Below are 12581 nucleotides of genomic sequence, written 5' to 3'. Positions count from 1 at the left end.
TTTCATCGTTTCTCCGTTTCTTTGTTCGTTTCTCCGTTTCTTTGTTCGTTTCTCCGTTTTTTGGTCGTTTCTCCGTTTCTTTGTTCGTTTCTCCGTTTCTTTGTTCGATTCTCCGTTTATTTCTTCGTTTCTCCATTTATTTCTCCGTTTCTCCGTTTCTTTGTTCGTTTCTGCGTTTCTTTGTTCGTTTCTCCGCTTCTTTCTTCGTTTCTTCGTTTCTTTCTTCGTTTCTCCATTTCTTTCATCGTTTCTCCGTTTCTTTGATCGTTTCTCCGTTTCTTTCATCGTTTCTCCGTTTCTTTGTTCGTTTCTCCGTTTCTTTGTTTGTTTCTCCGTTTCTTTCTTCGTTTCTCCGTTTCGTTCTTCGTTTCTTCGTTTCTCTCTTCGTTTCTCCGTTTCTTTCTTCGTTTCCCCGTTTGTTTCTTCGTTTCTCCATTTATTTCTCCGTTTCTCCGTTTCTTTCTTCGTTTCTACGTTTCCTTCTTCGTTTCTCCGTTTATTTCTTCGTTTCTCCATTTATTTCTTCGTTTCTCTGTTTCTTTCTTCGTTTCTCCGTTTCTTTCTTCGTTTCTCCGTTTCTTTCTTCGTTTCTCCGTTTATTTCTTCGTTTCTCCATTTATTTCTCCGTTTCTCCGTTTCTTTCTTCGTTTCTCCGTTTCTTTGTTCGTTTCTGCGTTTCTTTGTTCGTTTCTCCGCTTCTTTCTTCGTTTCTTCGTTTCTTTCTTCGTTTCTCCGTTTATTTCTTCGTTTCTCCATTTATTTCTCCGTTTCTCCGTTTCTGTGTTCGTTTCTCCGTTTCTTTGTTCGTTTCTCCGTTTCTTTCTTCGTTTCTCCGTTTATTTCTTCGTTTCTCCATCTATTTCTCCGTTTCTCCGTTTCTGTGTTCGTTTCTCCGTTTCTTTGTTCGTTTTTCCGTTTCTCCGTTTCTTCCTTCGTTTCTTCGTTTCTCCGTTTCTCCGTTTCTCCGTTTCTCCGTTTCTCCGTTTCTCCGTTTCTCCGTTTCGATTAAATGATTATAATGGTTATGATTGTTATTATAAATCATTTGAGCTATAGTTAAATTATACACTAATACTCTAAATACATATTTAATATATTTTTTAATCTCTTTGGCCTCCAGAAGAATTTTATTTATACTATTTACTGTATATAATAATTTACACAGAATCGGAAATAAATCTAATTATTTATTTATAATAATTATTTTTTATTCACTTATTTTACCAAAAATTTCGATTCTTCATGTATTAATCAAATGTTAAATTGATATATTTCATAGACAATTATTACTTTCCATGTTTTAAAACTTTAAGAAACATCTCTTTACTTTGAAGATCGATCAAAATCAATTGCTAGAGGCGAATCAATCATTTTTAATGCATAAATAAGATGCACATTGTTCGATCAATATAGGGAACATGCGTAAATGTTAATAACAATCGCTGAAATGAACAAACATTCACTGAAACCGTTCGCCTTCGCAGATTTCGCAATATCTTGACGTTTATTTATCATAATTATTAACAACCGTCGGTGGACCGTAGATTAAACAATTTTTCACAATGTTCCGGTATAAATAATGGCTACAAAGCCATCACTTTCTTGAAGTATTTGGTTAGATCGAACAAATACAATCGAAGAAACCGTGCGATAAAATAAATGAATATTTCTCTACATATCGGAATTATAGTTTGAATGTATGCAAATATATTCTGACCCCGCAATTACAAATCCCTGTAACGTGGTAATTACATGGGTTGCCATCTATTGAAGAAAGGGTTAAACTACACTTAAGGGGTGAAAACACCTGGCGGAGAAACGTTCAAGTTTGTCGAGGAATTGTTCTAATTTCCACAAATAGATGGCGCGACAAGTACAATTTACCGACATTAGAGATAAGTATTTCCATTTGTATGATATTTCCTACCGTACGATAAAATAAATAAATACTTTTGTACAAACTTTTGTATGTTTCATCTTTCGAATAAATGTAAAACTAAACCTTCCACGGTAAATTTTATTCTTGAATTTATTAATGTTTCTAGGACGATTTATTTCAGTATAAAGAGTGCTATAGGTGGGAAATTTGTGTACATAATAATTATTGAGAATAAAATAATTTTTCTTTTGTAAGAGGTTAATATATTAAATAAGGAAGAAGAGTTAATCTTTATTATTTTGAATATAAAAATTAAAATTAAAGAAATTATTGAATATAAAATGAAATATGTTAAAAATGTATTTTTGTTAATTATTAATAAAATAACTATAATAGATGTTTGTATAACAGATGAATATCCTATAATTATTATGATTGATTTTTTTGTTTAAGCAAATGATAGGGGCAATAATTACATTAATTAGGCAAATAAAATAAATTTCATTAATAAATTTTAATATGAGTTCTATAATAATTATAGGGATTAATTTTATTAAAGTTATTATAAAGAATAGATTAATTCAATTTAATGAATAAATTAAAGAAATGATTCGAACATTTAAAGAGTACATCCCAATTTTTAAGATAAGTGAAAAAAAAATAATTATTATAAATAAATAATTAGATTTATTTCCGATTCTGTGTAAATTATTATATATAGTAAATAGTATAAATAAAATTCTTCTGGAGGCTAAAGAGATTAAAAAATATACTAAATATGTATTTAGAGTATTAGTGTCTAATTTAACTATAGATCAAATGATTTATAATCGAAATTATAAATATTATAATCATTTAATCGAAACGGAGAAACGGAGAAACGGAGAAACGATGAAACGAAGGAAGAAACGGTGAAACGAAGAAAGAAACGGAGAAATGAAGAAAGAAACGGAGAAACGGAGAAATAAACCGAGAAACGGAGAAAGAAACGGAGAAACGAAGAAAGAAACAGAGAAACGAACAAAGAAACGCAGAAACGAAGAATGAAACGGAGAAACGAAGAAATAAACGGAGAAATGAAGAAAGAAACGGTGAAACAAAGAAAGAAACGGAGAAACGAACACAGAAACGGAGAAACGAACAAAGAAACGGAGAAACGAAGAATGAAACGGAGAAACGAAGAAAGAAACGGAGAAATAAATGGAGAAACGAAGATATAAACGGAGAAAGGAAGAAAGAAACGGAGAAGCGAAGAAACGATGAAAGAAACGGAGAAACGAAGAAAGAAACGGAGAAACGAAGAAAGAAACGAAGATATAAACGGAAAAGAAAGAAAGAAGCGGAGAAGCGAAAAAACGATGAAAGAAACGGAGAAACGAAGAAAGAAACGGAGAAACGAAGAAAGAAACGGAGAAACGAAGAATGAAACGGAGAAACGAAGAAAGAAACGGAGAAACGAAGAAAGAAACGGAGAAACGAAGAAAGAAACGGAGAAATAAATGGAGAAACGAAGAAAGAAACGGAGAAACGAAGAATGAAACGGAGAAACGAAGAAAGAAACGGAGTAACGAAGAAAGAAACGGAGAAACGGAGAAATAAATGGAGAAACGAAGAAATAAACCGAGAAACGGAGAAAGAAACGGAGAAACGAACAAAGAAATGGAGAAACGAAGAAAGATACGGAGAAACGAAGAAAGAAACGGAGAAACGGAGAAATAAATGGAAAAACGAAGAAATAAACGGAGAAGCTAAGAAAGGAGCGGAGAAACGAACAAAGAAAGGAGAATCGGAGAAATAAATGGTGAAACGAACAAAAAACGGTGAAACGGAGAAACGGAGAAACGCAAAAATCGAGAAACGGAGAAACGGAGAAACCGAGAAACGGAGAAACGGAGAAACGGAGTAACGGAGAAACGGAGAAATGGATCAGTTCCTATTTCTTTAAATTTAATTGGGGAGGTACTTTTATTAATTAATTTAATTATTTGGTTGAAAATGTTAGTAATTTTATTTTTTTTATATGTTTTTTAAATTTTTTATATGTGTGTATCGCGTCGTTACCGTTTACTTTTGGATGCAAAAATAATTTTGATTGCATCCAGTAAAATATGATTATTCCAATGTCAATGACGTTAAGAATATTTTTAAATTGGTATATTCTCGTTAAATAATAAATAAAATAAAATTGAACGCATGAAAATAAAATGTGTACATTGTTCGGTCGTAAATAGTACGCGTAATGAAATTTGTAATAACTTTCCTTTATGTAATATTTGTGTTGTGCATCTCGTAAATTCAATTTTTATGTTACGAAGAAAAAATTACAGTTTTACTTTTCCGGTGTCAGTGTTATCATGTTTGATATGAAATACCTACTTTGATTGTGCATAATTTTTTCTTCTGTCTACTAACAAATTTTATTTTCAGCTATTTTCTTTTTTTTATTTCTATGTCAACTAATCCATGAAATAAGTTTTGTTTTAGGGTATTTGTGTGTGCCTATTTTGAATGAGGACTACAGATAAGCGCAAGAAAAAAATTACAAATGCAAAGGAATCAAAAATGGCCAGCGGAAAGAATGGTAAAACTTATGACATTGTGTCTAATATCTTTTAATTTATGTTTCAGGACAATCTTCGTGGCACCGATCATCGAAAGAAGAAGGAAACATTTAATGTTTTCTCGTACTTTTCTAGATATTTGTATTAGGTAGGATACGAATGAAATTAGATGTTTAGTTAGGTAGGTTCCACTGGCGATTTAACATTAGCTTTTACATAGGGAGGATATTATTATTAAGTGCAATTACTAGTTCAGGTAGGAATAATTAGAATTTAATTAGGTAGGTTTGTGCTCCATTTTGCATCGACATGTGCTCTATTTTGCATCGACATGTGCTCCATTTTGCATCGATTTGTGTTCCATTTTACATCAACTTTTGTCATAGCCTTTTCAGGGCAGATTCTTCTGAAAATTCTAATGGTCGTTGGTTCTTCGAGCAACGATCTAAACACGATCGTTGTTTTGTTGAGTCGTATATTAGGAAAGTAGTAAATCAAAATTCTGTGTAAATGGAGGGTTAGGGTAGGTCTCTATACACAGCAACCTCCACGTGGTGAGACCTGGGTAATCTATATTATTTATTATGTAATTACTAATTGCATCGCCGGTAGCAGGGTAATGCAATTATTAACTACCTACAAAATAATATGAGCGAATAGCTGTGGTCTTCCTTGTAGACCTTACCAGAAACCCAGTTTGATTCTAGTGTACATCAATATATTCACGCTAGACAATGTTTCATTCAGCGTGTTCATCTTCCTTTGAAATAAGCGCAACGGCATTGAAGTCACCACTTGAACAGCGTGTTGTCAAATTCTAAAAGTTGCAAGTATTCGAGGTGGCGTTTAGCTCATAAAAAAGTTTGATGGTAAATTGTTGGTCACACTATCCGATAGGGCAATCATTTGCGTTTCGAATGAGCCCAGAAACATTAAAATCGGGCGATTTTTAACGTAATTATAGCCATTTTACGAACCCCCTGCATTTGCAGCCCTTGCTTTTCGTTCGGTAGTGGCGTCATCTGTGGCTACTGGGCTAAATTTGTTGAGTAACGATTCCTATTTGTGTCGTCGGATGGCAACTCATGGACTATATTCGCAGCATATTTTTGCAGTTTTAAATCGCTTTTTAACATAAAGAAACATGTAATCGGAGTATTTGAAACGCTAACAATATATCAGTTCATGTTACAGAATCTATAGTAACTGAATCCCTGCATAAATCATCATTACTTATACTATATTACAAAATTATTTCATGATAATAAATTTGTATTTGTCCTTGGCAATGATTTGTCTGACTAGATGAAAAGTTTTGTTGAAGTGAAATAATTTTTCGCTCTATATAAAGTTCGCTGATAAAATTCCAAGAACATATTCCTCACGAAAAATGTGTCAATGTTAGATTTGATAAAACTACAAATGATGTATAGGAACGAATTTTCAATTTTTTACCACCTTTACCGATTTCAGTGGTTTACAATTAGTAGTTTCTAGAATCACCATTCTTTAACGAAAACGTCTTCGAAAGCCATTGATATTTTACAATGTCTTGTTTTAATTTTTTTAAATTTATGTCATGTCTCTTCTGTGATTTTGATTGCTATTAAATAATTCATACCCGTCATGTTTAGTTTTAATTGCTGCAACTAATAGGATTAAAATTTAATTCTTGTACAAATCGATAATGTTGAAAGTGACATGAAAATGGTAAGAGGCTCGTGACTCGCTAGCTCGTAATTTGTGCGATATGAAAAAATATTGCTTGCATCGTTTGTCTTGTATGCCATCTATGACAATGGCGCTTACATCATTCAGTACATAAAAAGCAATTGCAAATCGACTTGAGTAAATTCATATGTATTTGCTTTGACTTGCACCGTGGTTACTTCCGTTTGGGAAACGGAACCATGAGGAGGGATTCCAATTTTGAAGCAATGTGTGTGTATCGTATAACCTCCTGGCATATATAAATACGGTATTCTTTTGAGAACGATATTCTTGTTTGGAATTCACGAATAAAATGCAAAGGTGTAGAGTTTGCAATGGTACTGATTTTTATAAGGAAGCTGGGTATTTTTTCTGTGAAACGTGTCAAACACAAAATGAGGTAAAGCACATTCTTTTTCTTTCTGGAAGACCTTCTGGAATATGCTATTCATATTTCATGTGAATTTGTAGGAAATCAGGGAAGAGGTCCTCGAATTACATGTAGATAATTTTACCAGATTACGAAAAACGAGAATTAAACAATTAAAATCTGACAAATCAGGTATATTTGTGTTTCATATATCTGCAACACCCTCATTGCACTTGTAAATACGTATTTGCTCATGTTAGTGATATGTCTTGACAAGAGCTTTGATCGCCAGGTGAAGAGCTTGGATGGACTTCGTGGGAACTATATAACTTTGTTCTCATTGGATTGTCAAATGAACTCATCGAATTAGGAGCTCCGTCCGATATAAAACTAACAGTATTACAATTATGGACAGCTTATTTAGGAAAGTTAGAAGTTGCATTTATTTCAGCAAAGAAAAAATCTGTGCCAAAATTGGCTAGAAGATATAACAAAAGGTAAATTCGATTTGTTAGTTTAATTTTGTATAAAGTATTTTACTTTTGTCATTTATATATGAAAAACTTTTCGTTGTGATAGGGATGCTGAAATTATTTATGGTAAAGTGGAGATACAAAAAAAGAGAAAGCGTATAAGAACTGGTAGCAGTACAAATACTTCTATGATATCTAGTTATCAAAGTGAGGGTAGCTCTATGCGAGAACTAAGTAAAAACAAGGTAATTTACTTTTATAATGTTTATTAAAAGAGAAATTTAACATTTGATTTATAGCTTCTACAAATTAAATTTCTTTCAGAGACTTTTAGCAACTGCAGATTATAATAGATTTCTTCACTCTCAAGGTAGTTCTGAAGGTGATGGGCCCAGTCTGTTTAATCAAAGTGTATATAGCATTAGATCAAGCTCGATGAAATCTTCAGACGAGGGAAAGTAAATATTTAATTTCTTTGTACATCAAAGCTGATATGGTCTACAATATTTTATATAATTTTTTATTAATTCAGAGTGCAATTCAGCTCTCATGCTAAAACAGAAACGAAGAAAATAAAGAGACTATCTAAAAATATACCTAGACACAAGAGAGCCAAGTACAGAAAGAACCATATAAGTACTCAATACAAAATAGGACCGCATATAATTACACCAATGAGATTGTGGGCAATTATATATTTAGCACTTAGAATTCATCATCATCCCATACAATTAGGAGATATGTTGAGGTGTGTAATAAACAAATTTATTGTATCATCTCTGCAATATAATTTGATATGTTTGTTTGTAAAAGTACGTCTCTTTAGATATGGAAGAGAAGGACATTTATCTTACTACAAATTAGATCACTTATTACCGCCAGAAGTAAGTTTGAACAAAAAGGAAAGAAATTTTTTATCACAAAATGTTGAAATTACACATAAAGGAATGAGGCGAATTATTGCAAGTATTGCAAAACTTCTGGGTGTATGGGATATAGTTTGCCCAGACTTTTTACCTCTAATAAGTCGATATTGCCAAGAATTAGGATTGCCAAGTATGTACAATAGTTTCATGTTTTACAATTTTTAATTGCTTATTTATGTTCAATAATAATATATTTATAGAAGGTATTCAATTATATACGGAAAGACTAATAGCTCTATCACCTCCTAAAATGACATTTGACGCAAAGAAGTCATACATTCCAAACTATGAAGGTCGTGCAATAGCATTTATCATTGTAGTGTTGAAAACTTTACTCGCTCTAGATGATATAACTGAATATCAAGTTAGCAGAATAGCAGAGAAGATCAATAGGTATGTAAAAAGAATGAACATCTAATATGTAGTACTTTCATGTCATTACTTTTTATGTTTTGAACCTCAAAATTTGTAATTACCGTCGTTAATAATATTTAGTATCTTTTGTATAATTTGGAACAAAATGCAAAACAAAAAATATTGTTTTTATAAACAACAAAATAATTCATCCAATAATATATTAAAGAAACTACATAAAAAAATTGGAGCAGGAGAATGCAAATGTTATGAAGATAACTTTCCATGTATAATTGTGCATGGTGGTGCAGGAAATTTTAGTGATTTTATAGACATAGAGAAAATGACAGGTTGCAAAAAAGCTGCCATTAATGGATATCAAAAATTAATAGATGGTGAAAGCTCAGTGAATGCTGTAGAGACTGCTTTATGGTGGCTAGAATGTGATGAATTTTTTAATTGTAGTTACGGATCTGTGTTAAATGAATTAGGTATTTCTATTACATTATTCATGTATATGATAAATGTAGTATAAAGCTAAATACAAATCAATTTAAACGTTTTAAATGAATATTAATCAGCTTTTAATGTAGGTAAAGTAGAGATGGATGCAAGTATAATGGATGGTTTAACGTTCAAGTGTGGATCAGTAGCGGCAGTTTCAAACATAGAGCATCCTATAACACTCGCAAAATATATTTTAAACAATTTTCCAAATTCCATTTTCGTAGGTGAAGGTGCTAAAAATTTAGCAAAATATGCAGATTTAAATTGGATATCAGACGGGTATATGGAATCACCAATGGCGCGTTTAGCTCATCATTCAGAAAATGAGAAATATGAAACAGATGCAGACAATAAAAGTCTATTGGGTGTCGACATGTTAACTAGTAAATTAGTTGTAAAAATTATGACAGTGAAAATAAATTTTGAAAACAATAGAATTCTGTACACTTATATAGCTATTATTTGTAGATAGTTTAGGTACTGTCGGTTGTGTAGCATTTGACGGGCACAGTATTGCTGCTGGAACCACGACAGGTGGTTTGAACAAAAAGTTAGTAGGAAGAGTGGGAGATACACCAATATTGGGCTGTGGCACATATAGCATCCAAAATGTAGGTTGTTCAGTAACAGGGCATGGAGAGTCTCTAATGAAATTAGGATTAGCGCGTGCAGTCGTAGAAGATGTTCAACATAATTTTACAGGAGAAGAAGCCCTGTACAAGCATTTTTCACATATGTCAGACAAATTTAAGAAATCCGGTGGTGGGATTGTGCTTCAATCGAACGGTCGTTGGGCATCATATTTCACTACTAATAAAATGCCATACGCAGTAATAGCGAACGATGTAATAACATTTGGGGTAAAATTACACGAAGAAAGAAAAGAAATTTATAGCAAACATAAAACGAAAAATTGTGGATGCGAACGTTCCGTTATAATTGTATTTATAATACTCTACCTTGATCCTTTAAAGCGATACAACATTTTTGAATAGTTTATTAATATAACGAATTTTTAATTGCAGCGTGGCTACTGAACGGAGCTTACCGAAGAGAAAACTGTTCAGTTTCCAAGAGTGGCAAAGGTATATCGAATGTAGGAAAACCATTTTAACGCATTTGCATTTTCCAACCAAGATGAAGTATAGTCCAGACGCACATGGAATCGATGATTTATACATAAAGTTTTTAGACTTTATAACTTCTAAGGCGGACAAAAAGGAACCAGATATACAAAATTCTAAACACTTTTTACCGGAAGAACTCATTAGCGCTATGACAAAATACATTACTAGTTTAAATTTCAATGATTCACCACCAAAGGCAATAGATATATTTCCACCATCTTTAACACCTCTTCATTCGTACCTTGAACATATGTTGGATCACACATTTTATGATATTCCTACTGTCGTGAGAAACGATTTTTTTTCTACAGAAGTTAGTTACATGACAAAACCTGATACGTAAGTAATTGCAAGTTATTACCGCTAAGTATATTCTTTCAAATTGAATCTGAGAAGTACCATACAAATTTATTCTTTTCTTTTAGTCTCATAGAATTAGCAACGGAGTGTGATATTACTCTCGAGATAATCGATTCGAATTTACATTTTTTCGAAAAGATTGTACCTCCTTTTGAACAACCTAAAATGCCAAGTATAGAAGAACTGAAGCAATTCGTGGAGGTAGAGGATGATCTTACGGACCAACAAATGCCAGGAAGTGAAAATCTAAACGATTATATTCATAGGAAACTACCGTGTAAAGTAAAATTTGATGTTACCAAAGAACAGTATTACGACAGTGTTAGAAGTTCAATGAAGAATCTTGAAAATATTGACTTGGGAAGTGATTTAAAATTTTCTGAAACTTTACCAAATGGTAAATTAGCAATTTTCAATGATGACGATAGCGAAGACGAGGAAAAAGATACAGATCTTTTTAATAGTATTAATCGAGAAAGCATACTACTAGGAAACAAATTTTGTAAAAAATATAATTTACGCTTATCGTTCGCAGAAAAAGAATCCAATAGTAAATCAGATGTAATTAAAGCGATACGTTTGAAAAAACGCAAGATTCAACTCGCGCGAAACGATAAAGGTCAATTCGTTAAAGGAAGTACCGTGCCTGTAAATGGTATCGTTGATGACAAGGATTTTCTTTCCAAAACTGATTTCAGTTTTCATACAAGTACGCAAATAAGTCTGGCGGAAGAGACGCGTACCGATATTAGAAAAATTACGAAAGACGAATCACACCTGTACAAGAGTATAGACATTAACGATACAACATTTGACGATTCAGATATCGAAAGTGATTTTTCGAATCTGGACGATTATTTTAATTTAAGCGAAATTTCATTATTTTCCGATCATAATGACATTGTTGCGTCGGAAACAAGTAAGAAAGCAAATATAGCCAATGACAAAGATCAATTTTTCAGACCCTTTAAACATTATTGGATGCATCATTGCATCTTTAGTCGCGTGAAACCGAAAAATTTCGCGGTATTTGAAAGGACGCTACCGAGAAATTTTCGTTGGCTGTTAAACGAATGCGCACTTGTCGTGGAAATGTCCACAAAAGACCTTTACGAAGAAGTATGTTTAATAGAAACTTATCACGCGCATATTACAAAATCTTCTAATTCCAAAAGCGGCGATCGTAGCAGCACGGATCGAATTTCAAGAAATCAAATAAAACGTATTTTAAATATGTGGTAAAAAGATTTACACGAATTCGACGATGTACTCTATCGAAACACAATTTGTCCGATCATATTATTATAATGATATATATCGTAACAATATATCGATATTTTGATCTAAAGGTCGAAATGTTCCTAAATATTTTATATTCCCGTCATACCCGTCTGATAAAATAATCACTTCTATTGCGCTTTTATGTATATTTATTTATTTATTTACAAGAATAGGTACAATTGTGCGTAAAAGAGTAATGCGATTCGTTAAAAAATACAATTCACGAATTCTTTCAGCGAAAACGATAGTAAGTTCGCCAAAAGTACAGCCTCGATATCGATGTAAATTCTTCGTGTCACCTCTAGAAGAGAATACGGTTCTGTTTGGTTCGTTTTGCGATTCTCAATATATCATTATTAATTCTCAAAGTCAATATCCTAATTTTTTTGTTTATCGACCGCGCGATGGGAATCGTTGACGTAGCGTTAATAACGCGAGTCGACATGGTGGGGCGCCCTGGTCAAGCAACTGTTGCACTCGTCGAGACTGTCTCGACGGTTCCCGGTGTGTTCCTCGTTCCGAGCCTTGGACTCGAGGGACGACGGAGCGTTTCATCAGTAGTAAACACCAGTTGGCGTAAGACGGTCTCGGATGGCTGTCATCGTTCCACGTTTTCTACCACGGTACGTGGTGTGTGTACGATCAGGCGGCGGTGTGTACGCGCTGGCCGCGTGTGCGTTCACGATCATTTCTTGAGGACCTGCACGGGATATTCGTGCGTCGTGCGTGCGTGCGTGCGTGCGTGCATGCGTGCTTGCGTATACCGGGGGAAGACTCCTTGTCCTCCTCGTGCTTCAGAGTGTGCTGCTCGTCGTTGTTACTCGTGGCATTGCCCATCACGTTCATCGAAAGTGCACACCGTTATTAGTCTCGCGCTTTCCACTCGACATCACACCTGCTCCGTGGTGTCCTGGTGTCGTTCACCGAGGCGCCTTATCGCCCCGCCGTTGCAACTTCCTGTTCACCGTAAGTTGTGTTCTAAATTCGTTAATATACGATCGCAAAATTGCCTCGAGACGGAAAAGAACATCAG

General features: G+C 33.6%; 4 protein-coding genes across 5 annotated transcripts in view; all 4 read left to right on the top strand.

The window, feature by feature from the left end:
* Window positions 1-6256: 6256 nt before the first annotated feature.
* Taf1b (TATA box-binding protein-associated factor RNA polymerase I subunit B) lies at window positions 6257-11614 on the top strand. Its single transcript, XM_076308537.1, has 10 exons — window positions 6257-6550; window positions 6622-6712; window positions 6813-7017; window positions 7100-7238; window positions 7318-7451; window positions 7526-7741; window positions 7820-8049; window positions 8120-8312; window positions 9806-10246; window positions 10333-11614. Exons 1-10 carry the CDS (start codon window positions 6464-6466, stop codon window positions 11507-11509), a joined length of 2913 nt encoding a protein of 970 aa, XP_076164652.1. The 5' UTR covers window positions 6257-6463; the 3' UTR covers window positions 11510-11614.
* Window positions 8323-8936, top strand: LOC143145300 (isoaspartyl peptidase/L-asparaginase-like). The gene has a single exon (XM_076308539.1). The coding sequence runs from the start codon at window positions 8440-8442 to the stop codon at window positions 8806-8808; it is 369 nt and encodes a 122-aa protein (XP_076164654.1). The 5' UTR covers window positions 8323-8439; the 3' UTR covers window positions 8809-8936.
* On the top strand, window positions 8878-9708 carry LOC143145299 (uncharacterized). Its single transcript, XM_076308538.1, has 3 exons — window positions 8878-9163; window positions 9249-9391; window positions 9483-9708. Exons 1-3 carry the CDS (start codon window positions 8878-8880, stop codon window positions 9612-9614), a joined length of 561 nt encoding a protein of 186 aa, XP_076164653.1. The 3' UTR covers window positions 9615-9708.
* A 496-nt stretch (window positions 11615-12110) lies between the features above and the next one.
* Window positions 12111-12581, top strand: part of Tws (protein phosphatase 2 regulatory subunit tws) — a 39327-nt gene continuing 38856 nt past the window's right edge. The window contains exon 1 of one of the 2 annotated variants that reach the window (XM_076309143.1): window positions 12111-12514. The gene's annotated coding sequence lies outside the window, so the exon portion shown is untranslated. The remainder of the gene's footprint in view (window positions 12515-12581) is intronic. The other variant, XM_076309142.1, reaches the window with a different exon arrangement.

The sequence above is a fragment of the Ptiloglossa arizonensis genome, chromosome 4 (genome assembly GCF_051014685.1).
Source record: "Ptiloglossa arizonensis isolate GNS036 chromosome 4, iyPtiAriz1_principal, whole genome shotgun sequence".
NCBI classification, from domain to species: Eukaryota; Metazoa; Arthropoda; class Insecta; order Hymenoptera; family Colletidae; genus Ptiloglossa; species Ptiloglossa arizonensis.
This window is presented reverse-complemented; position numbering and strand designations above follow the sequence as displayed.